This window comes from Pongo abelii, chromosome 21 (genome assembly GCF_028885655.2).
Source record: "Pongo abelii isolate AG06213 chromosome 21, NHGRI_mPonAbe1-v2.0_pri, whole genome shotgun sequence".
NCBI classification, from domain to species: Eukaryota; Metazoa; Chordata; class Mammalia; order Primates; family Hominidae; genus Pongo; species Pongo abelii.
This window is the reverse complement of record NC_072006.2, coordinates 61,881,526-61,907,818: the sequence shown is the minus strand read 5'-3', so window position 1 is coordinate 61,907,818 and position 26,293 is coordinate 61,881,526. Positions and strand designations below refer to the sequence as shown.

The 26,293-nt window shown below is 44.1% G+C and overlaps 1 protein-coding gene and 1 pseudogene across 4 annotated transcripts in view; both read left to right on the top strand.

Moving 5' to 3' along the window:
• CTCFL (CCCTC-binding factor like) overlaps positions 1 to 13,905 on the top strand; it is a 29,936-nt gene extending 16,031 nt beyond the window's left edge. For 2 of the 4 annotated variants that reach the window (XM_009233741.3, XM_009233739.3), the window contains 2 exons: positions 463 to 645; positions 1,454 to 2,261. In XM_009233741.3, the coding sequence (XP_009232016.2) occupies positions 463 to 645; positions 1,454 to 1,663 (393 nt within the window). In that variant the 3' untranslated portion in view covers positions 1,664 to 2,261. Of the gene's footprint in view, positions 1 to 462; positions 646 to 1,369; positions 2,262 to 7,487; positions 7,654 to 12,374 lie in introns of those variants that run through there. The other 2 variants (XM_003779382.3, XM_009233743.3) reach the window with 2 other exon arrangements.
• A 10,377-nt stretch (positions 13,906 to 24,282) lies between these two features.
• LOC100436234 (high mobility group protein B1-like) lies at positions 24,283 to 25,317 on the top strand (annotated as a pseudogene).
• The last annotated feature ends 976 nt before the right edge of the window (positions 25,318 to 26,293 follow it).

Sequence of the window (26,293 nt, the reverse complement as noted above, 5' to 3'; positions counted from 1 at the left end):
AAATGGAAAAATGTTGATACTTAATGTACTTGCAACCCCAAAGGTCTGCTGAATTTAAACTCTGACATTTGATTTTTAAGTTTGCAGGTTCTGTTTGCCCTTTGTAAATTCAGGTAATTGTAAATAGTGGTATAGAAGGAGGACTCCCAGTAATGAGGGGACAAAGGACCATCCTTTCACACCCTGCAGTGTATACTCCCACATCCCAACAGGACGGGAGAGCCAGCAAGGAATCCACTGCAAGACCTTTGTCACTTGCTGCTGCTGCATACGAGTTTGTTTCCTAGGCGGCCACTTACTGAGAGTGAATGCTGCCTTGTTCAGAATGTGTTTGCAGTAATTCTGCTTAATAGTGGCCTCATCTTTGGGGAGGGAAATAAAAGGTATTGTACGATAAACAATGTCTAATATCAAGAAAACCCTTTGAACTAGACAAGCTGCTTTCTTCCCCTTCCCTCTTAGGAACGTCATATGACGGCTCACATTCGTACCCACACTGGAGAGAAACCATTCACCTGCCTTTCTTGCAATAAGTGTTTCCGACAGAAGCAACTTCTAAACGCTCACTTCAGGAAATACCACGATGCAAATTTCATCCCGACTGTTTACAAATGCTCCAAGTGTGGCAAAGGCTTTTCCCGCTGGGTAAGCTTACTTAAGTCACAGTAAATCCCCCATGGAAAGATCCCTCTATCTCAGGAGGACAGTGTCACACCAGAAGAGTTTAAACCCGATTATAGAAACCTGCCAGGACTTCAGGAGCATCTGTCATGCCTTAGGAAAGTGGTTATTAGTTTTTTAAAATCACAAAATTCTTGAAGAATCCTATGAAAGTGTGGTCTCCTCATCCCCTAAAAAAAAAAAGGACAATCCAACACACAAAATGTTACAATAGAGAGTTATCAGACTCCCCAAAGAACCCCAGCTTTTAGTGTAATATTTTCAAACAGTGAACTAGATTTAGGCTACTTGACAGAGAGAATGCAGTTTTCACACATTTTTTCAGATGTCCCTAGAATAATGTTATTGGTGTCTATAATCCCAGCTACTTGAGAGGCCAAGGCAGGAGGATTACTTGAGGCCAGGAGTTTGAGATCAGCCTGGGCAACATAGGAGACCCCCATCCCTTCAAAAAAATTAGCTGGTTGTGGTGGTGCACCCCTGTAGGCCTAGCTGCTCAGGAGGCTGAGACAGGAGGACCACTTGAGCCCAGGAGTTGGAGGCTACAGTAAGTCACGATCGCACCACTGCACTCTGGCCTCAAAGACACAGTGAGACCCTGTCTCTAAAATAACTTTTTTAATTAAAAAAAAAGAATAGTGCTGTTGGTACTGGACTAAGCAATACATTTGTGGTTTTATTCTTTTAGGTGTTGTATTAGTTATCTATTTCTCCATGACAGATTACCTCAAAATGGAGTGGCTTAAAACCACAAACATTTATCACCTGACAGATTCTCTGGGTTGGGAACTCGGAAGTGGCTGAACTGGGTGGTCCTGGCTCAGGGTCACTCCTGAGGCTGCAGTCAGGATGTCTGCTAGGGCTGCATCATCCGAAGGGTGGACTGGGGCCAGAGGATCCACTTACAGTACAGCTCCGCCACACAACTGCTGGCACCAGCCTCAGTTCCTTGCCACAGGGACCTCTCTGCAGGGTTGCTTGAGTGTCCTCCTGACTCAGAGCAAGGGAGAGAGTGCAAGTAGGAAGCTACGGTGCCTTTTGCAGTCTAGTCTTAAAAGTGGCACAACAGCCAGGTGTGGGGGCTCACACCTGTAATCCCAGTACTTTGGGAGGCCAAGGCAGGTGGATAATTTGAGGCCAGGAGCTCGAGACCAGCCTGGCCAACATGGTGAAACCCTGTCTCTACTTTAAAAAAAAAAAAAAAAAAAAAAAAAACTAGCTAGGCGTGGTAGTGCACGCTTGTAATCCCAGCTACTTGGGTGGTTGGGATGGGAGGATCATTTGAGCCCAGGAGACAGAGGTTGCAGTGAGCTGAGATCGCGCCACTGGCCTCCAGCCTGGGCGACAGAGCAAGACTCTGTCTCAAAAAAAAAAAAAAAAAAAAAAGTGGCACATTACTTCTAGTCACAAGAAATGAACCATGAAGTCCCACCCACACTCAAGGAGTGGGGAATGAAGTTTCTTTTGAAAGGAACAGCATCAAATAACTTCAGGACATTTAAAAACCACTGCACATGGCTAGCTAGATCCTTGGACCATGTAGGCTTCAGCCTAACTTTATAAAAGTTTTATAAAAGTTGGATTTCATGAAGTTGACGATTTTTAAAAAATATTTCTTCTTAAAACAGTAGTGTAGTTGTGTTTTTCTGAGTAGCATAGTGGGATAGTTCTGGAATGTCAACCCTATTAGTTTAAAATTTCAAATAAAAGCTGTGGCAGTGCTCCCAAAACACCATTGCTCATGCAAAAATTGTAAAGAGTTAACGAGTAGAATTCTAAAGAGAAAAAACTGCTCTTTGGTGCAAGAAATAAAAACGTAGAGAAAAGAACAAGTCCACCTCATGCAGTCCCTCAGAACATAAAATTTTTGAAATTCCTATTCAAGAAAGCATATTTGGACTTGTGTCTAAAATATAAAAAGAACTCTTATAACTCAGTAAATAGACAGATACCCAATGAAAAACAGGTAAAGTATCTAGGCCAGGCACGATGGTTCACACCTGTAATCCCAGCACTTTGGGAGGCAGAGGCAGGTGGATCACAAGGTCAGGAGTTCGAGACCAGCCTGGCCAAAATGGTGAAACCCCATCTCTACTACAAATACAAAAATTAGCCAGGCGTGGTGGCACATGCCTGTAATCCTAGCTACTCAGGAGGCTGAGGCAGGAGAATTGCTTGAACCCAGGAGGTGAGGTTGCAGTGAGCTGAGATTGTGCCACTGCAGTCTAGCCTGGGCAACAGAGCGAGACTGTCTCAGGAAAAAAAACAAAACAAAACAGTTAAGGTATCTAAATAGACCTTTCTCCAAAAAAGACATACAGGTGGCCAGTAAGCACAGCGTCATTAATCACCAGGGCAACGCAAATCCGTTTCTGCCACGACTTCTTGAGTCTGCCCTTGTGTCATGGAAGCAGCTGTGGATGCAGTGTGTAAATGAATAGACGTGGCTGCGTTCCAGTAAAACTTGCTTTCACAAACAGTTGGCAGCCAGATTTGACCCACTGGTTGTCGTTTGCCAACCCCAGTGTCTAAGCATAAAATGGAAGAAGCTTAAACAACCTGTTACATCACCTCCATTATGTGTAAATTCTTCCTCCTTCCATCATAAACGCAGATAGTCCTGTTAAGCACAGTGGGAAAGTCAAAATGGAAATCAGGCGGGATGTTTCGTATAATTTGCAAATTTCAACACCTGTTACCAGTTTTTTACTTTTGCCTAGGACCTTTTCAAAAAGTGAAAATTTTCTTTTTTTTTTAATTTAATTTAATTTTATTATTATTATACTTTAAGTTTTAGGGTACATGTGCACAACGTGCAGGTTTGTTACATATGTATACATGTGCCATGCTGGTGTGCTGCACCCATTAACTCGTCGTTTAGCATTAGGTATATCTCCTAATGCTATCCCTCCCCCCTCCCCCCACCCCACAACAGTCCCCAGAGTGTGATGTTCCCCTTCCTGTGTCCATGTGTTCTCATTGTTCAGTTCCCACCTATGAGTGAGAATATGCAGTGTTTGGTTTTTTGTTCTTGCGATAGTTTACTGAGAATGATGATTTCCAATTTCGTCCATGTCCCTACAAAGGACATGAACTCATCATTTTTTATGGCTGCATAGTATTCCATGGTGTATATGTGCCACATTTTCTTAATCCAGTCTATCATTGTTGGACATTTGGGTTGGTTCCAAGTCTTTGCTATTGTGAATAGTGCCACAATAAACATGTGTGCATGTGTCTTTATAGCAGCATGATTTATAGTCCTTTGGGTATATACCCAGTAATGGGATGGCTGGGTCAAATGGTATTTCTAGTTCTAGATCCCTGAGGAATCGCCACACTGACTTCCACAAGGGTTGAACTAGTTTACAGTCCCACCAACAGTGTAAAAGTGTTCCTATTTCTCCACATCCTCTCCAGCACCTGTTGTTTCCTGACTTTTTAATGATTGCCATTCTAACTGGTGTGAGATGGTATCTCATTGTGGTTTTGATTTGCATTTCTCTGATGGCCAGTGATGGTGAGCATTTTTTCATGTGTTTTTTGGCTGCATAAATGTCTTCTTTTGAGAAGTGTCTGTTCATGTCCTTTGCCCACTTTTTGATGGGGTTGTTTGTTTTTTTCTTGTAAATTTGTTTGAGTTCATTGTAGATTCTGGATATTAGCCCTTTGTCAGATGAGTAGGTTGCGAAAATTTTCTGCCATTTTGTAGGTTGCCTGTTCACTCTGATGGTAGTTTCTTTTGCTGTGCAGAAGCTCTTTAGTTTAATTAGATCCCATTTGTCAATTTTGGCTTTTGTTGCCATTGCTTTTAGTGTTTTAGACATGAAGTCCTTGCCCATGCCTATGTCCTGAATGGTAATGCCTAGGTTTTCTTCTAGGGTTTTTATGGTTTTAGGTCTAACGTTTAAGCCTTTAATCCATCTTGAATTAATTTTTGTATAAGGTGTAAGGAAGGGATCCAGTTTCAGCTTTCTACATATGGCTAGCCAGTTTTCCCAGCACAAGACAGGGATGCCCTCTCTCACCACTCCTATTCAACATAGTGTTGGAAGTTCTGGCCAGGGCAATTAGGCAGGAGAAGGAAATAAAGGGTATTCAATTAGGAAAAGAGGAAGTCAAATTGTCCCTGTTTGCAGATGACATGATCGTATAACCAGAAAACCCCATTGTCTCAGCCCAAAATCTCCTTAAGCTGATAAGCAACTTCAGCAAAGTCTCAGGATACAAAATCAATGTACAAAAATCACAAGCATTCTTACACACCAATAACAGACAAACAGAGAGCCAAATCATGAGTAAACTCCCATTCACAATTGCTTCAAAGAGAAGAAAATACCTAGGAATCCAGCTTACAAGGGACGTGAAGGACCTCTTCAAGGAGAACTACAAACCACTGCTCAATGAAATAAAAGAGGATACAAACAAATGGAAGAACATTCCATGCTCATGGGTAGGAAGAATCAATATCATGAAAATGGCCATACTGCCCAAGGTAATTTATAGATTCAATGCCATCCCCATCAAGCTACCAATGACTTTCTTCACAGAATTGGAAAAAACTAAAGTTCATATGGAACCAAAAAAGAGCCCACATCGCCAAGTCAATCCTAAGCCAAAAGAACAAAGCTGGAGGCATCATGCTACCTGACTTCAAACTATACTACAAGGCTACAGTAACCAAAACAGCATGGTACTGGTACCAAAACAGAGATATAGATCAATGGAATAGAACAGAGCCCTCAGAAATAATGCTGCATATCTACAACTATCTAATCTTTGACAAAAAGTGAAAATTTTCTAACTTAAGATTATCCTAAGTGTTCGTTAGATGAGAATATGTTGTATACAGTTTCATAACTGTCACCCGTGACCTCTGCTCAGTAGCTTCAAGAGAGAAGCTAACAGAAAAGTAAAATCTTTATGGTATGTAGTTGATGGTTATAAAATTGACCGATGTATTGAATTTTTGGTTCAACATCAGTCTTCACTTTAGAGAGTAGAAACATTCTAGAAAAATAAATTTTGTCTTCTCATTGATTTCTATTATTAAAAAAATACTTAAACCAAGCTAGCTTTTGGCTAGACCTAAGCACAACAGAAAGGGTCACCTTTAAAAAGTCATCATTTTTGCACAAGATTATCAAAGGTCCATGCTACCCACAGTTTTCCCAAAGCCCATCTCTTTAACTGTGCATTTTTCAGTGCCTTTGGGGAAGCCGACTCTTGTTATAGAACCAAACTGGGGTCTGCTTGCCTGGTGCAGTAAGACCAGATATCCACACCGCAGTTTGCAGCAGGAGTTTATTTGCAGGGTGCCAAGGAAGCAGAAGCTACAGACAAAATTATAAATCAGCGCATGGAGGATACCTTGCCCTAAAAGGGCAGGATATCTTGCAGCAAGGGCTTACAGGTTGTAGGTAGATTCAGAGACTCTGGTTTGCAATTGGTTAAGGAAGAGAAGTTTTGTTTAAAATTTTGAGAAAAGAGTATTAGCTCTGGTTCATGGGACATGACCTCCTCTAGCCCTCTCAGGAGGAAATTAAGGACAAAATTAGAACAAATTTAGCAGTGGTCAAATTTCAGCCCCCAGGTCGCCCTTATCTTAGGTCTCCCTGCCGGTGGACCTGTTTGGTAAAGAGCCAGGTTTCTAAAAAACAACTCAGGGACGGATGTTAGGATGTTACCTTGGCAAGTGCGGTGGTTCACACCTGTAATCTCAGCACTTTGGGAGGCCAAGGCAGGTGGATCACTTGAGGTCAGGAGTTTGAGTCCAGCCTGGCCAGCATGCTGGAACGCTGTCTCTACTAAAAATACAAAAATTAGCTGGGTGTGGTGGCACTCACCTGTAGTCCCACCTACTTGGGAGGCTAAGGCAGGAGAATCGCTTGAACCTGGGAAGTAGAGGTTGCAGTGAGCTGACACCATGCCACTGCACTCCAGCCTGGGTGACAGAGCGAGACTCCCATCTCAAAAAAAAAAAAAAAGGTGGGGGGGCGGGTGCAGTGGCTCATGCCTGTAATCCCAGCACTTTGGGAGGCCGAGGTGGGCAGATCACGAGGTCAGGAGATCGAGACCATCCTGGCTAACACGGTGAAACCCCGTCTCTACTAAAAATATAAAAAATCAGCCGGGCGTGGTGACGGGTGCCTGTAGTCCCAGCTACTTGGGAGGCTGAGGCAGGAGAATGGCGTGAACCCAGGAGGCGGAGCTTGCAGTGAGCCGAGATGGCGCCACTGCACTCCAGCCTGGGCGAGTGCCCCAAACATCCTGAGTGTAGCTTCCTTGGCTATTGTTTTAGGTTCCTATCACCTTTTCTTTTCTTTCTTTCTTTTTTTTTTTTTTTTTTTCTATCACTCAGGCTGGAGTACAGTGGTGCAGTCAGCTCACTGCAGCCTTGACCTCCTGGGCTAAAGCGATCCTCCCACCTCAGCCTCATGAGTAGCTGGGATCTCAGGGCACATGCCACCACAGCTGGCAATTTTTTTATGTTTTATCTTTTGTAGAGATAGGGTCTCACTGTTGTTGCCCAGGCTGGTCTCAAACTCCTGGGCTCAAGCAACCCTCCCTCTTGCGCCTCCTAAAGTACTGGGATTACATATGTGAGTCACAGTGCCTGGCCTCGTATTACCTTCTTGCTTATCAAGTTGCTTATTTACTTCTTAGGGCTAGTGAGGTGCGTGGAATTTCCCTCGAAAGAACTCAGGATTTTCCTTTTTTCCATGCTTGGGGTCCCCACAGGCCCCTGAGAGGGGTCCCTGCCCCGTCTCACTCGCCTTGTGTGTTCTGTGTCAATTCTCCGACAGAGTAACCTGCACAGACATTCGGAGAAGTGTGGATCAGGGGAAGCAAAGTCGGCTGCTTCAGGAAAAGAAAGAAGAACAAGAAAGAGGAAGCAGACCATCCTGAAGGAAGCCACGAAGGGTCAGAAGGAAGCTGCGAAGGGATGGAAGGAAGCCGCGAATGGAGATGGTACTGATTTTATGCAGATTTGTTTTTACCGCCTCAGTGATTTTCTGGTTGTGACTATCCTGGGTGCCGAGTGTTACTGTCCAGGGGATGTGTCTAGAGCCCCTATTTGTCCACCAGTCGGTCCTGCGAGGTGGCTGGTGCCAGATCTCTCAGAATGGCAATGGGCATAGCGTGAGAAAGTCAGTGTGAGAGCCCCACGCAGGTCCACGTGTGGTCCCCACCCCCAGGAGCCCTCTTCCATCGCATTGGACTGTCGCCTGCAGCTACAGGGACTGTCCTGGGCTGTTGCAATAGATGACCACAAGCTGGGTGGCTTGGGACAACAGAAATTGATTTTCAAATAGCTCTAGAGGCCAGAAATCCTCAATCCAGGTGTGGGGAGGGCCACCCTCCCTCTGGGGACCTAGGGGAGGGTGCCTCCTAGCCTCTTGCAGCTCTGGTGGCTCCACCATTGCTCAGTTTGTGGCCACATTCTCCAGTCTCTGCCTCTGTCTTTTCCTAGCTCTCTCCTCTCTTCTGTGTCTGGGCCTTCTCGTCTGCCTCTTACAAAGACATTTGTCATTTAGGATTCAGGATTTCTTTTGAAAAAAGGAGGTCAGCTATGGGGCTTAGGATATGGACATATCCTTTTAGGGGTCATCATTCAGCCCCTGCAGCCATCACAGTCTTCGTCCTCTGGCCTCTGGGAGCTGAAGTGAGTTCCCAGATTGGCCGAAGCTGGGCCCCGTCCTGTGTGTCCTGTGAATGGCTCTGCTGTAAGAGGGGCCGACCTGACACCTGCACAGGCGAACACCTGCACTGTTCACCTTCTCCATTCCTTTCCTCTGAGAATCTCAGAACAGTAGATGACTGGAAACCGTCCAGCCTTTTACGGCACAAGCAAATACCCCACGTTCTGATTCCAGACTCAGTCCCTGCCTTGTGAATGTTCCCACAGATGACGGTCGCCCTCCACCTGCCTTTCCTCAAGAGTTACCAGATCAGATAGAGGATGCCCAGCTCAATCTGAATTTCAGATACACAGTGAATCATTGTTTAAATGTGTCCTGTGCACTATTTGGGATATACTTATACTAAAAAAAAATGTTCATCATGTATCTGAAACTCAAGTAGAAGCAGGCATCCTGCAGTCCTTCCCACTCCCTCTGTGTGGAGTCAGTTCTGGGTCCCTGGTTCCAGTCGCTCTGTCCACAGGCAGCACTCCCCCACTCTTTCTCTGTGTCTCACCATCTGGCAAAGCCCTAAGCCTGGGTGTGCCCCTGGCCTGCCTTTCCCATGCTGCGTCACACAGCCAGGCCCTGCCTGGCAGCGAGCTAGTGAGACTGAGGGGTCCCAGGCAATGCCCCATCGCTCAGCTCAGTCGGAACTCTCCAGAATTGTACATGCTGCCCATGCACAGAGCACCCTCCTTTCTCCTCCAGGCATCAGCAATTACCACTGAGCTCATGCAAGTCCCTTCTTATCATGACCACAGGCCTCTGGAGGGGGCCCTGTCATCCATCTGGCAGGGAGAGAGCTCCATCGCAGGGTGGGGACGAGCCTGCCCAGGTGCCCAGAGCCCTCATTCTGAACCTCAGCACCAATAACTTTTCCACTGATTTCCAGTGAGCACCTTCATCCCAAACTCCCAGCCCCTGCCTCCCTCCCTCTGGGTGGAGGCCTCGCTGACTCTGCACCAGCAGATGGGCCCTGCCGCCCGCTGCCCTGGCATTCCTGTGTTGTCTCACTCCCAGCTGGAGTTCCCTCCATCCTCCGCCAGCTCCTGGGGCTTCTCCATCCGGCCCCGCAGGGCACAGGGCTGTCCACAGTGCTCATAGGGGCAGATCAGAAGAAAAACCAGTGTCTCACTGATGGGTCTCAAGGAATGAATGCAGCCTGGATTCCATCTGGATTCCTTTATACCAGTGATGTTGTAAAATATCATTTTTCACATTTTTTAATGGAGGAAGGGGCTGGAGGAGCCACCCCTCCCATCTAAGGTCCCTTCTGACTCTGAATCTGGAACCCACCCCCCAGATCAGCAGCTTTATGTCCCCCACCCGCCCTCCTCAGCCAACTCACCCCTCCTGGCCTGCTCTTTCCTATCAGCAAACATGCTCCGTGTCTTCAGAAAAATAAAAGCACTTCGCACGACCACCCACCTGGTCCTGTGCTGCCCTCCAGTGCACTTCACGCTTATTTGGTTCTTTAATAAGTGCCGGATTCCCACATGCAGCGCACTACAGGCTCCTCCAAGGCGGGCCTGGCCCATCGGGTCCATCCCCAGTTCCTGGCACTAGGCCTGGCCTTAGCATTGCTCGTTAAGTCACCACTTGTTGACTAAACAAGTGAATAATAAGCACAGTCCTTTACTGGAGAAGACAGACCGGTGAAATTTGACCCACAGTTCGTCAGCCCGCAATGTAGGAACCCAAGGCCGGGCTACTGGCCGCCTCAGCTCTGAGTTTAAGTCAGATCCTAAAGGGTCCCTGGAAAAACATGACTTCCCCGCTGATTCCGCACCTAAAGGGCACTTGTGCAATTCTCCACATCTTGACACCTAAATGTAGTGGTTTGGTTTTGTTTTTGTTTTGTTTTGGTTTGGTTTTTGGTTTTTTGTTGTTGTTAATTATCTCTTAAACCTCCAGAAGACCAAATGATTTGGGGTGAATTTTGAACATGTCACCCTCAGTCGGTGACATTTTTGCTGTGGAGAAGAGTTGAGAAGGTTCTTATAGGCTTAAAAACTGATGACAGGAATTGTACATATACAAACTTTTTTCATATTTTTGATGGTCAGCAGTCATATCCAAAGCAAGTGTGAATTAAGGCAAATAACCTGGCAAAAAATATGACTTAATCTGCATTTCAGGGTCTTTGTAGCCTGTGTTATCCAGACAATTGTCTCACTTCTGTGTCTGCTCTGCCGGTACACCAGCACGCAGCACCTCTTCAGTTCATTGATAGATCTCAACGGGTGACTATCTGATGGCACCAGTTTTTGTTTTTGTTTTTTTAAGACAGAGTTTCACTTTATAGCCCAGGTGTGATCTCAGCTCACCGCAACCTCTGCCTCCTGGGTTCAAGTGATTCTCATGCCTCAGTCTCCCAAGGAGCTGGGATTACAGATGCCCGCCACCACGCCTGGCTAATTGTTCTATTATTTTTAGTAGAGACGGGATTTTACCATGTCTCAAACTCCTGACCTCAAGTGATCTGCCCACTTCGGCCTCCCAAAGCGCTGGGATTACAGGCATGAGCCCCTGTGCCTGGCCTGATGGCACCAGTTTTGTGGATCTCTGTGTTTCTTTTCATATCTAAGAACTGGGTCTTGTCTCCCTCCATCCGCCCAAAAAAAAAAAAAAACAATACTTCAAGGAAGCATGGACAAAAATATCCTCAGACAAGTTAGAACTAACATGAGGCAGTCGTGTTCTTCAGTGTGGCACTCTGTGGATGTTTGGGGAAGCAATTTGGAAAATTAGTAGAGCAGGGCTCCCCAACCCCCAGCCCGTGGACCTGTGGGCTGTTAGGAACTGGGCCTCACAGCAGGAGGTGAGCAGTGGGTGAGGGAGTGAAGCTTTGTATTTACAGCCGCTCCCCATCGCGTGCATCACCGCCTGAGCTCCGCCTCCTGTCAGATCAGCGGCAGCATTAGATTCTCATGAGTGTGAACCCTGTTGTGAACTGCACGTGCAAGGGATCTAGGCTGCACACTCCTTACGAGAATCTAATGCCCGACGATCTGTCACTGTCTCCCATCACCCCCAGATAGGACTGTCTAGTTGCAGGAAAACAAACTCAGGGCTCCCACTGATTCTACGTTACGGTGAGTTGTATAATTATTTCATTATATATCACAATATAATAATAAAAATAAAGTACATAGTAAATGTAATGTGCTTTAACCATCCCAAAACCAACCCCCTCACCCCAACCAGTCCATGGAAAAATTGTCTTCCACAAGAGTATTCCCTGGTACTGAAAAGGTTGGGGACAGTAGAGGGTTGAATATGGGTCAGCTCACAGTGGTCTGTTTTAAACCCACTAAGTTGTGCATACTGGCTCCTGAGCTGCTGGAGGGGGGGTAGGTTATGGATACACGCCTGGCGTTGGCCCCAGCATCCCTAGCAGAACGCGCAACCCAGAATCAGTACTCAGTATATGTCAATTGGCCAAAGGGACAAATGTCCTGGAGGCAGCTGGCTTTCTTCATGTAGGCAGCATCATTACATGGGTACTGAGACAAGACTTAGGTGAGCAGCTCAGCCACGATATAAATGTCTAAGATCCACCTCAATATAAATCTGTAAGATCCACATTCACCTACAGCAGCTGATGCCAACTGGGAATGACTGTGTCCCCCCCTTGTCACCTTCAGGGGACACTGGCAATGTCTGGAGACATTTTTATGGTTTTTGCAGCTGGAGAGGAGGGTGCTGCTGGCATCTAGTGGTAGAGGCCAGGGTCGCTGCTAACATCCTACAGTGCCCAGAACAGCGCCCTGCCCCCAGCAGACAGCTCTCTGGCCCCGAACGTCTGGAGCGCTGAGGCTGAGAAGCCCTGACTTAAGGCAGTAGTTGAGATCGGGAGAGTGCCATCTTATCAATTAGATTGTTTTCTAACATGCTTGCTGCCGTGTTCAAATTTAAGTGATGGTTTCCAAAATATATTTGCACAGTTTATAAATTCCAATTCCTTGGCTTTCTGATAAATTTGCTCATCCTGGACTTTTTCTCAAGAAGCTGCTGCTGAGGAGGCTTCCACCACGAAGGGAGAACAGTTCCCAGGAGAGATGTTTCCTGTCGCCTGCGGAGAAACCACAGCCAGAGTCAAAGAGGAAGTGGATGAAGGCGTGACCTGTGAAATGCTCCTCAACATGATGTATAAGTGAGAGGGATTCAGGTTGCATGTTCACTGCCCCCAATTCCTAAAGCAAGTCAGAATTTTTTAGCATTTAAGGCGTGAAATGCTCCTCAACACGATGGATAAGTGAGAGAGAGTAAGGTTGCATGTTCACTGCCCCTAATTCCTAAAGCAAGTTAGAAATTTTTAGCATTTTCTTGGAAACAAGTTCATGACAATGGATGACACAAGTTTGAGGTAGTGTCTAGAATTGTTCTCCTGTTTGTAGCTGGATATTTCAAAGAAACATTGCAGGTATTTTATAAAAGTTTTAAACCTTGAATGAGAGGGTAACACCTCAAACCTATGAATTCATTCACTTGATATTGGCAAGGTGGCCCACGATGAGTGAGTAGTGATTTTTGGATATTTCAAAATTGTCTAGACCAGCTAGTGCTTCCACAGTCAAAGCTGGAAATTTTTATGTTGCATTATATACACCCATGATATTTCTAATAATATATGGTTTTAAACATTAAAGACAAATATTTTTATACAAATGAATTTTCTACAAAATTTAAAGCTACCATAATGCTTTTAATTAGTTCTAAATTCAACCAAAAAATGTTTTAATCTTATAAAAAGGAAAACTGAGTAGGAAATGAAATACTAGATTAGACTAGAAAATAAGGAATAAATCTATTTTACTTTGGTATAGGAGCAAGGTTCACCTTTAGATTTTTGTATTCTCTTTTAATTACGCTCCTTGGCAGGTATGAAATTGCCCTGGTTACAGTCCATTATTGCTTATTAGTATTTCACTCCATAACCCTTTTTCTGCTAAAACTACTCTTTTTATACTTTTAAAATAATTGGCAGAGTGAGAAGAAACATAAAATCAGATAATGCAAATGTGTACCTGTAAGGAATTTGTACTTTTTCATAATGCCCAGTGATTAGTGAGTATTTCTCTTTTGCCAGTTGACAAGATTTTTCCACCCTCGAGCAGCATGAGAGATGCCTCTTTAACACTTGAAATTAATTTCTATCTGTATACACAGCCAGATTTTTCTTCATTGCTTAGTTGAGCAGTTTCTTTTGCTGCAAACCTGTCTCCACCCCTGTATTTCAAGATCATTGATAAGCCCTAAATTCAAATTCTTAAGATATGGACCTTTTATTGAAAATATCACAAGTTCAGAAGCCCTATACAATGTGAATATGTGGAAATAATTTCCCAGCAGGAAGAGCATTATATTCTCTTTGTACCAGCAAATTAATTCAACTCAACTCACATGAGATTTAAATTCTGTGGGCTGTAGTATGCCATCATTGTGACTGAATTTGTGCAATGGTTTCTTAAATTTTTTTACTGTTATTTTAAGATGTTTTACATAATTCAATAAAATGAAATGACTTAAAATTGCTGTATTTGTTATATGTCAGCATTGGTCTTTAAAAACGTCTTCTTTGTCTGGAGAGAATGTGGAGAAATTGGAACTGTTGTGCACTGTTGGGGGGAATGTTAAATGGTGCAGCCACTGGGGAAAGCAGTATGGCAGTTTCTCAAAAAAAAAAAAAATGGAAATAGAATTAGTATCTGACCCACCAGTCCCACTTCCAGATATACCGTATACCCAGAAGAACTAAAAGCAGGGTCTGAAAGAGGTATTTGCACATCTGTGTTCATAGCAGCATTTTTCAAAACAGTCAAAGATGGAAACAACCCAAATTCCATGGACGGGTGAATGGGTAAACAAAATGTGGTATATACATGCAGTGGAATATTATGTAGCCTTCAAAAGGAGGGAGACCCTCACACATGCTACAACATGGGGGAACCTTATGGACGTTATGCTGAGTGAAATCAGCTAGTCACAAAAGGACAAGTATTATATGATCTTACTTATAGGCGGTATCTAGAATAGTCAGTCATAGAGACAGACGGTAAAGTGATGTTTGCCAAGCACTGAGGGCTGAGGGAGAATGGAGAGTTAGTGTTTAATGGACACAGGGTTTATTTGGGATGAAGAAAGAGTTCTGGAGATCAGTCGTGGTGATGGCCACACAACAGTGTGAATCTACCTAATCATTCCACTGAACCATACATTTAAAAATAGCTAAAATGGTAAATTTTATGTTGTATTAGTCTTTTCTCACATTGCTATAAAGAAATACCTGAAACTGGGTGATTTATAAAGAAGAGTTTTAACTGACTCATAGTTCCACAGGCTGTACAGGAAGAATGATGTTGGTATCTGCCTGGCTTCTGGGGAGGCCTCAGGAAACTTACAATCAAGGAGGGAGGTGAAGACGGAGTAGGCGCATCGCATGGTGAAAGGAGCGAGAGAGGGGGAGGTGCCGCACTCTTCTGAACAACCAGATTCCTTGAGAACTGCCACTCATGAGGACAGCACCAAGGGAAGGTGCTAAATCATTCCTAAGAAATTACCCCCGTGATCCAGTCACCTCCTACCAGGCCCCACCTCCAACATTGGGGATTACAATTCAACATGAGCTTTGGCCAGGGACAAATATCCAAACTATATCACGTATTTTACTACGACCAAATGTATTTTAATTTCAAAAACAGATAACATAAACATGTTTGAAAATGCAAGCCAAATTGGTATCTAAACACTGTTTTAAATAAATAAATAAAACTCCTAGGCCGAGCGCAGTGGCTCACTCCTGTAATCCCAGCACTATGGGAGGCCGAGGCAGGTGGATGACCTGAGGTCAGGAGTTTGAGGCCAGCTTGGCCAACATAGTGAAATCCCATCTCTGTTAAAAATACAAAAATTAGCCGGGCGTGATGGCAGGTGCCTGTAATCCCAGCTACTTGCGGGGCGGAGGCAGGAGAATCACTTGAACCCGGGAGGCAGAGGTTGCAGAGCCGAGATCACGCCACAGCACTCCAGCCTGGGCAATAGAGTGAGACTCCGTCTCAAGATGAAATCTCCTATAAACACACTTTTATAAATAGTTGCAGTGTTTCGTGTGTGTAACACCTGTTGAGATGTAGAACAAAATTCAGATGATCAATACCTACTCAGTTACCTGCGTGACTGTCACGCACACCTGGCAAGAAGGTGAAACACCTGGTCCTCAAGTGCAGTTAGTGCCTTTGATACCAAAATAGATGCAGTGACAATAGTGCCCGCAAGAGGGCAGTCGCTTCTGTCTTTTCCAACATTGAGACAGGTTCACTACTCGAGAGTAATAAGCACGGAAAGTTATAGCAAAGTCTTGGCAATTTTATTAATTCCGTGATACAGAAAGAGAAAATTTTTTCCTTGCCAAGGAAGAGAGGGGACCTTTGAAAAACCTGGGAGTGAGGACACTAGTTGGCTCTGAGTTCGTGAATGCTTGGTGAGTGACATGCTTTTGCTTAAAATAGTTTTGAGATCCAGCAGGAAATAATTCCGGAATGTACACCTCTTGCAAAGTTTAACATCTCTGTTTTGCAGGGAGGGGGTGTTTAAATTACAACATTGTTTGACAACAGTTTTACTATATAAAGGATGGCTTTTAAACAAACCTAAGACCTGGCTGATGCATGTTAACAGCCTCTATTGTTTGAGATCGGTCACTGAAAAGGCTGGATAGGCGTGATGAAACTGAAGTCATTTTATATGATAAAGTTTGACAGCCTACCTTTTGAAACTGGCAAGATATTTTCCAGATATTATTTCCAGTATAAATGTTTAATTTTTTTCTGATAACCATTGAATAGTCCCTGTAAATGCATTCTTTATGACTATTAGTCACTAAAGGGCATTGTTAGTTCTGCTTAAATATGTTCCATTCAAGCCTCAGGACATTTGGCTTATCAAATCGACTTTCCGCATCTCCTCATGCTTTCATTGCAGTTTATTTTTAATTGACAGTATCAGATAAACACAGATTTTAAGTGGCAGCCTAGTTTATGCTATTTTTAGTAACTTTTGAACCATTTCCAAGGCATGGGTGTGATTATGAACCTGGTTCCTTTAAATCATTTTTTAAAGTATGCACAATTTAGCATTTTAAGATGCATATGTTTATTTTTCTGTGCATGGCAGATAGAGTACTATATGGGATGCTCACTGTGCTTTGTCAGGACAAAAAGTGCCATCAACAAACTTAATTAGGCTGGGCCTGGTGGCTCATGCCTGTAATCCGAGCACTTTGGAAGACCAAGGCGGGCAGGGTTGCTTGAGTCCAGGAGTTAAAGACCAGTCTGGGCAACATGGTGAAACCATGTCTTTACCAAAAAAAAAAAATATATATATATATATATATATGTGTGTGTGTGTATATATATATATATATGTGTGTGTGTATATATATATGTGTGTATATATATGTGTGTATATATATATGTGTGTGTGTGTATATATATGTGTGTATATATATATATACACACACAAAAATTAGCCAGATGTGGTGGTATGCACCTATAGTCCTCACTACTCAGGAGGCTGAGGTGGGAGGATCACCTGAGCCAGGGAGGTTGAGGCTGCAGTGAGCCTTAATGACCTCACTGCACTTCAGCCTGGGCAGCAGAATGAGACACTGTCTCAAAAAAATTAATCTTAATTGAGACCAGGCGCCCAGCACTTTGGGAGCAGAGGCAGGAGGACAGCTTGAGCCCAGGAGCTCAAGACCAACGTGGGCAACATAGGGACACCCCATTGCTACAGAAAATAATTTAAAAAATTAGCTGGGTGCAGTGACAAGTGACTGTGGTCCTAGCTACTCAGGAGGCTGAGATGGGAGGATCACTTGATCCCAGGAGGTTGAGGCTGCAGTGCCTGAGGCTGCTTGCACCACTGCGCTCCAGCCTGAGTGACACAGCAAGACCCTGTCTCAAACAAAAAGACTCTTAATTGTGCCACAGTGGATGAAAGCTGGCTGCAGAGTTCATATAGAAAGGCTGCTAATAGCTCCACTCAGGAGCAACTGTGAGCCTAAACACACGCTCCTATCATTCCCCTTAATAAAGTATGACTTTGTGTACATGAGTCCAAAGGTTGCTGATTAAAAGACTCATTCTGGTCATTGCTATAATCATAACCTAAGGCCTGAACTATCGGAAGCAGTAAAATGGCAGAAAATAACATACTAGACAATGAATTATTATTATTATTATTATTATTATTATTATTATTATTTTGATACAGGGTCTTGCTTTGTTACCCAGGCTGGAGTACAGTGGTGCAATCTTAGCTTACTGCAACCTCTGCTTCCTGGGCTCAAGCGATCCTCCCACCTCAGCCTCCTGAGTAGCTGGGACTACAGGTGCACACCACCACGCCTGGCTAATTTTTGTACTTTTTGTAGAGATGGGGTCTCACCATGTTCTCAGGTTGGTTTCAGACTCCTGGGCTCAAGCAGTTGGCCCGCCTCGGCATCCCAAAGTGCTGGGATTACAGGTGTGAGACACCGTGCCTGGCAACAATGAATTCCTTTAAATCAGTCCCCATGGGTCACTCGATTCCACAGAAAAAGATGTGTTTTCTCTTGCTTTTCCAGGGTAGCCCCTTCACCTAATGGCTATGTGACAACTTAAACACATACTTGTGTATGGAAAGAAGTCCATCCAGCATTTTCACAGCATGAGAACCGCTTACTCCGCAACAGGGAGAGTAACATACTTGCGGCGCTAAAATTATCTGTGAATACGACAAAATTTTAAGCGGGATCCAAGGATTTTTCTGTTAGATAAAAAGCAATCATTATGTCAGTTACATAATTTTTCTTAAGCAGAAAACAAAACCGTTGTTACACAGGCATGCCCAGATTTACCGATCATATAGAAGGAGTTAGATCCAGCTGCCCTGGAGTTCAAAAATTGATTTAAAATGGATACAGAAACAAGTATGCCTGTTCTATCTCTGCGGCAGAGCGTCAGTAAGTAGTCTGCAGCCTCCTGCTTGCAACCCCTGACAAGAAGCTGATATTTGAGTCTTCTTCCAATGAGGCGGAAGGAGTCAGAGAGTTTCATCCATGGATGTACCCAATTGAGCTGCCAGCTCCCTGGCACACTCACTCCCAGGACAAACACCGGCGGCCCCAGGGTCAGCCCCACGTGACTTCGAGCTCAGCAGCCTCCCCGAAACGTGGCCATGAGTGCTGACCTCACTCTGTTTTGACTCTGGGTGCCTGCAATTTTAGAATGTGATCCCAAGGATGTTGATATACAATATACTATATACAGCACCATGTTACAGTTGACTACTAACATCCGATTGCCTCAGAGACAGTGGAAGTAAAATGCAAGTTTTTTTTTGTTTGTTTGTTTGTTTTTGTTTTTTTTTTATGAGATGGGAGTCTCACTCTGTCACCGAGGCTGGAGTGCAGTGGTGCGATCTTGGCTCACTGCAACCTCCACCTCCCTGGTTCACGCCATTCTCCTGCCTCAACCTCCCGAGTAGCTGGGACTACAGGTGCGTGTCCGACTAATTTTTTGTATTTTTAGTAGAGATGGGGTTTCACCATGTTAGCCAGGATGGTCTCAATCTCCTGACCCTGTGATCTGCTCGCCTTGGCCTCCCAAAGTGCTGGAATTACAGGCATGAGCCACTGCGCCTGGCCAAAATGCAAGCAATTTTTAAGGAAAGGGTGAGAAGCACAGTAGGGTGTAGAGGTGCTTTTGCTGAAAGGCACATGGTGTTGGGGGAGGTGAGATGCCTTCCAGGACAGAATGCAGTTGCTGCAGCTGCTGTCGGGCAGCTGTGGATGGAGGGAGAGCCTGGCTTTTGACTGGAACATGTGGGGATCGACCTCCGTGCACCTACGGGTGGCACCCAGTCCCTGTGGGGATACTTCCCACTAGAGGCAGCCTGGGCAGAGCCCCTGGATCCTCTCACTTGGTTGTGCACTTCTCGCTGGGTCACCAGTGGCTCCATCTGCCTGGGCCGAGGTGCTCCTTCCTCTTGCCGCGTGGCCCTGCTCAGGTTTTGACATGTGACACCCCTGGCCTTCCTTTGATCCCACTAGCTGGAGGTTCAAGCCCAGCTCCCCCACCCGACATTCAAGGCCCTCGACCACAGTGGCTCATAAATTTCTTTGGGCCTAGGGATCATCTAGGGAGCTTGTAAAAAGTACAGATTCAGGAACACTCCCTCCCCTACCCACAGACCCCCAGAAACAGGATCTCTGGAGTGGCGCGGGAGCACGGGCCCCAGAGGCCACCTGCTCTCCAGTGTGTGTTTCTTTCCTGCTTTCACAGATGTTCGAAAAACTGGAGATTCTCTCAGTAGCCAGGCCCTTAGCATTTTATTCTGGGTGGTTCAACCCAAAAAAGCAATTCAGCATCTCTCTGCTGGCCTGTCACCCGGTCTTTGTTCCAGAGCCTCTGGAAGTGACACAGGACCCATGCTGTGGAATTTGCCAGGCCTCCTCCACGGAGTGACCAGCACAATTGCATGCCCAGGTGACATGGAAGGGGAGACAATGAGACCCCAGGTTTGCAATGGCCAGGCAAGGCCCGGGGGACGGGAGGGAGGCAGCAAGAAGACTCAGGGTCTGACTACACAGTTTCCTCTTCCACCTGGAGGCAGATGCGGTCACGTGGAGCGTGGGCAGGATTCATCAACTCATCTGTCTGACTCTGCGAGTTTGTTTGGAGCTTGTTTGGTCTTATATCTGGGTGATATTCCACCCTTGGTGATACGGGCCCATTTCCAAATAAGTGCAACTGGTGCTTTTTAAAAATTATCCTTACCATGTATTGCCATGAGTAGGATGACTTCAGACGTTTGGATGGATGGATGCAGACAGGTAGATAGTTCCTGATAGATATGTTTTTTTAATTCCATAAAGAATCAGAAATCAGTCGTGAGAAGGTGAAGCCTCCACTTGGGCAAACGGAAGGGTTTCCTCACGCAGCTTTTGAGCTCAGTGACGTGCAAAGCAGAATTCTTCTTAGTGCAATTTTCCAACAATGCATTGTTTTACATATTTTTAAGTCTTTAAAAAACCTTTCTGAGGTATAACTTACATACAGTAAAATTCCCCCTTTTAAGTATCTATGAGTTTTGACAAATGAATGGTCATGTAATCACCACTTCAACCAAGACACAGGGCACCTCCATCACCCCAGGCATCCCACTGTGCTCCCAAAATTAGAACAGGGACCCCTTTTTAGGGGCCTGTGGACCCCACACGTAAAAAGCCCTGAGTTCCTTCAAAAAGAAATCCAGACACCTAGCTAGCCCTGAAAGTAAAGAACTTACTAAAACAAAATAATAACCTAAGACAATAACTAAAAAAGTTAAAGTCCCCAAAATGTTTACTTTCCCTGTAAAACCCAAAGACACATCTTAACATATGTTACTAAGTCGTTCAAAACCTCAGAATCCCTCTAAGATCTCCCATCAGACAGATCCAGACACATAAACCTCAAATTTAAGAAAAGTAAAAACTAAACTTTAATCATCATCCTTTGTTCTAAGCGGTCACTCCCCCTAGCCAGTGAACATTTTTCTACCAACCCCAGATCGTTAAACAAAGCTTCTCTTCCTTAACCAATTGCAAATCAGAAAATCTTTGAATCTATGTACAACCTGTAAGGCTGCACTTGAAGACATCCTGGCCCTTTTAAGTCTAAATCAGCCAACAATAGAACTTTCTATATTAATTTATAATTTTGCCTGTAACTGTTACTTTCCACTCACCTTTAAAAATTGTTACCTGCAAGTCATTGGGGAGGTCAGAATTTAAACATTCAGCTGCCTAGTTCTCCATACTCGACACCCTACAATAAAAACCTTTCTTCCTATCACTGGAAACCTTGGTGTAAATGTCCAGTTTGACTATGGCAAACAGACTCCAGTTTGACTATGGCAAACAGACCCCAGTTTGGTTCTGTAATACTCGTTTGTAGTCAAGCACTACCCCTACTCCCAGCTCCCAGCATCAGATTTTGTTTCAATTGTCCTATATAGTTTTGTCTTTTCCAGAATGTCACAGAGCTGGAATCCTACACTATATATTTGCGTGTGGCTTTTTTCATTCAACAAATGACTTCGAGATGTCTTCCTGCTGTTTGGTGGCTCACTGTTCCTTTCTTTTGATTGTTAAGCGATATTCCATTGTCTGATCACTCCACAATTGCTTTATCATTCACCAGTTCAAGGACGTTGGCTTTCTTTCCAATTTGAGAGGTTTATGAATTAAGCCATTATAAACATTTGCATACAGGTTTTGTGTAAACAAACATTTTTCTTTCCCTTGGGCAAATACCTAGGGGTGAGATTTCTAAGTCACTAGGTAGATGTATGTTTATAAGAAATTGCCAAACCGTCTTCTGACGTGAATGCACCACTCTGCACTCCCACCAGCAAGGTTCGAGCATGCCCACTGCCCCATCAGAAATATTCGCCACCACTTGGCATTGTCAGGCTTTCTTTTTTTTTTTTTTTTGACAGAGTCTCATTCTGTCACCCAAGCTGGAGTACAGTGGCGTGAGCTCTGCTGACTGCAACCTCTGCCTCCCGGGTTCAAGCAATTCTCCTGCCTCAGCCTCCCGAGTAGCTGGGACTACAAGTGTGTGCCACCACGCCCAGCCAATTTTTGTATTTTTAGTAGAGATGGGGTTTCACCATGTTGGCCAGGCTGATCTTGAACTCCTGATCTTAAGTAATCTACCGGCCTCGGCCTCCCAAAGTGCTGGGATTACAGGCGTGAGCCACCACGCCCAGTCACACTTTTGTTTTCATTTTTATTTTTATTTTACTTATTTATTTATTTTTCTATTTATTTATTTTGAGACAGAGTCAGGCTCTGCCTCCCAGGCTGGAGTGCAGTGGCTGTGATCTCGGCTCACTGCAAGCTCTGCCTCCCAGGTTCACGCCATTCTCCTGCCTCAGCCTCTCAAGCAGCTGGGACCACAGGAGCCCACCACCACGCCCGGCTAATTTTTTTTTTTTTTTTTTTTTTGGTGTGTGTTTTTAGTAGAGACAGGGTTTCACCATGTTATCCAGGATGCTCTCGATCTCCTGACCTCGTGGTCCGCCCACCTTGGCCTCCCAAAGTGCTGGGATTACAGGCGTGAGCCACTGTGCCCGGCCTTGTTTTTGTTTTTAATTTTAGCTTTTCTACTACGCATGTAGTGACATCTCACTGCAGTTTTAATTTGCATTTCACTAATAGCCAATGATTTGGAAAATCTTTTCACATGCTTCTTTGCCATCTGCAGATGGTTTCTGTGAGGTGCCTGTTCATAGCTTTTGACATTTTATACTCTGGGTTGTTTGAGAGTTATTTATGTATTCTGGACACAAGTTCTTTATCAGACATATGTTTTGTAAATATTTTCTTCCAGTCTGTGTCTTGTCTGTTCATTCACTTAATGGTGTCTTTCAAACAGCAAAATTTTTTTTCAATTTTGATGAAGTCTAATTTATCTGCTGTTTTTCTTTGATGAATCATTCTTTCTTTTTTTTTTTTTTTTTGAGACAGAGTCTTGCTCTGTTGCCCAGGCTGGAGTGCAGTGGCATGATCTCGGCTCACTGCAAGCTCTGCTTCCCGGGTTCACGCCATTATCCTACCTCAGCCTCCCGAGTAGCTGGGACTACAGGCACCCGCCACCGTGCCTGCCACCACGCCCGGCTAATTTTTTGTATTTTTAGTAGAGACGGGGTTTCACCGTGTTGGCTAGAATGGTCTCGATCTCCTGACCTTGTGATCCACCCACCGTGGCCTCCCAAAGTGCTGGGATTACAGGTGTGAGCCACCGCGCCTGGCCAATGAATCATTCTTTTGATGTCATATCTAAGAAATCTTTTCCATAACTCAAGGTCACGAAGGTCTTTTCCCAGGTTTACTTCTAGAAGTTTTATAATGTTATGTTTTACATTTAAGTCTGTGATTCATTTTGAGCCAAATAGCGCTTATGACCCAAGGTGTGGATCAAGGTTCGCTTTTCCGCACATGGTTGATGTATTGTTTTAGCACCATTTATTTTAAAAACTATCCCTTGTCCCTTGACTTCTCTTTGCAGTTGTGTTAAAATGTATTGACAGGCACAGTGGCTCACGCCTGTAATCCCAGCACTTTGGGAGGCCGAGGCGGACAGATAGCCTGAGCTCAGGAGTTTGAGAGCACCCTGGGCAACATGGTGAAACCTCATCTCTACCAAAATACAAAAACTTAGCTGGGTGTGTCGGCGCACACCCGTAGTCCCTGCTACTCAGAGGCTGAGGCATGAGAACGGCTTGAACCATGGAGGCGGAGGTTGTCGTGAGCCAAGATCACGCTGCTGCACTCCAGCTTAGACTACGGTGAGACTTCGTCTCAAAAAAAAAAAAAAAAAAATAGTATTGGCCACATGTGTGGGCGTTTTAGCTCCATTCTTTCCCAAGCTAGTCCTTCATCAGAACCAGGCTGTCTTGATGATGACAGCATATAGTCAGCCTCAAACTCAGATAATGCAAGTCCTCCAGCTTTGTTCTTCTTTTCTAAAGTTGTTTTTGGTGATTCTGAATCCTTTGCCTTTCCATCTAAATTTTCAAATCCACTTGTGAATTTATGCAAAAAGAAAATGTTGCTGAGATCTTTGGGGGAATGAATTTCTAGATCCATTTGGAAAGAATTTTACACTTTAACAATACTGAGTCTCCCAATCCGTGAACAGAAGAGTGTATCCCTCCAATCATTTAGGCCTTCTTTGATTTCTTTCATCATCTTTTTATATCTATTGTAGACGTCTTGCACAGATGTTGGATCTGTATCAAAGTTTGTCATGGATTTTCCTTTGGGGAGAGTGCTGTTATAAATCATACTGTTAGCCATTGCAGTACATTGAGCTCCATAGAGACAGCGCCGGGGCAAGTGAGAGCCGGACGGACACTGGGCGACTGTGCCTCACTAAGGAAAAATAACTAAACATGGGCAAAGGAGATCCTAAGAAGCCGAGAGGCAAAATGTCATCATATGCATTTTTTTGTGCAAACTTGTCGGGAGGAGCATAAGAAGAAGCACCCAGATGCTTCAGTCAACTTCTCAGAGTTTTCTAAGAAGTGCTCAGAGACGTGGAAGTCCATGTCTGCTAAAGAGAAAGGAAAATTTGAGGATATGGCGAAGGCGGACAAGGCCCTTTATGAAAGAGAAATGAAAACCTATATCCCTCCCAAAGGGGAGACAAAAAAGAAGTTCAAGGATCCCAATGCACCCAAGAGGCCTCCTTCAGCCTTCTTCCTGTTCTGCTCTGAGTATCGCCCAAAAATCAAAGGAGAACATCCTGGCCTGTCCATTGGTGATGTTGCGAAGAAACTGGGAGAGATGTGGAATAACACTGCTGTAGATGACAAGCAGCCTTATGAAAAGAAGGCTGCGAAGCTGAAGGAAAAATACAAAAAGGATATTGCTGCATATCGAGCTAAAGGAAAGCCTGATGCAGCAAAAAAGGGAGCTGTCAAGGCTGAAAAAAAGCAAGAAAAAGAAGGAAGAGGAGCAAGATGAGGAAGATGAAGAGGATGAGGAGGAGGAGGAAGATGAAGAAGATGAAGATGAAGAAGATGATGATGATGATGAATAAGTTGGTTCTAGCGCAGTTTTTTTCTTGTCTATAAAGCATTTAACACCCCTGTACACAACTCACTCCTTTTAAAGAAAAAAATTGAAATGTAAGGCTGTGTAAGATTTGTTTTTAAACTGTACAATGTCTTTTTCTGTATGGTTAACACACTACCAAATGTGTCTTTAGATAGCCCTGTCCTGGTGGTATTTTCAATAACCACTAACCTTGCCTGGTACAGTATGGGGGTTGTAAATTGGCATGGAAATTTAAAGCAGGTTCTTGTTGGTGCACAGCACAAATTAGTTATATATGGGGATGGTAGTTTTTTCATCTTCAGTTTTCTCTGATGCAGCTTATACGAAGTAATTGTTCTGTTAACTGAATACCACTCTGTAATTCTCAAAATAAAAAAAGTAGCAGCTGTTTTGTTGACATTCTGAATGCTTCTAAGTAAATACAAGTTTTTTATTTAAAAATAAATAAATAAATAAATCGTACTGTTTTTGCAATTTCAATTTCCAATTTTTTGGTGCTAGTATAGTTAATTTTTGTTCATTGACCTTGTAACCTGAAGCCTGGCTAAACTCACATGTGAGTTGAAATTGTTTATTTGTAGATTCCTTGGGGTTTTCTATATAGATAATCATGCCATCTGCAAATAGAGACTGTTTTATGTTTCCGTTTCCAAACTGTATGTGTCTGTTTTAATTTTCTTGCCATATGGCACTTGCTAGGACCTCGGACATGATGTTGAATAGGAGTGCTGTGAGCGGACATCTTTGCCTTGTTTCCAGTTTAGAGGAAGATCATTGAGTTTTTTTGCCATTAAGTATGATGCTAGCTGTAAGTTTTTGTAGGTACTCTTTTTTACATTTTATTTCAAGAGTTTTTGGGGAAGAGGTGATTTTTGGTTTCATGGATGAGTTCTTTGGTGGTGGTTTCTGAGATTTTGGTGCACCCATCACCTGAGCAGTGTACACTGTACCCAATACGGAGTCCTTTATCCCTCACTCCTCTTCCACCCTTCCCCCCGACCGAGTCCCCAAAGACCATTGTATCATTCTTATGCCTTTGTGTCCTCATAGCTTAGTTCCCACTTATAAGTGAGAACATAACGGTATTTGGTTTTCCATTCCTGAGTTACTTCCCTTAGAATAATGGTCTCCAACTCCATCCATGTTGCTCTGAATGCCATTATTTCATTCCTTTTAATGGCTGTATATACCACATTTTGTTTATTCACTCATTGGTTGATAGGCATTTAGGCCAGTTCTATATTTTTGCAGTTGCAAATTGTGCTGCTATAAA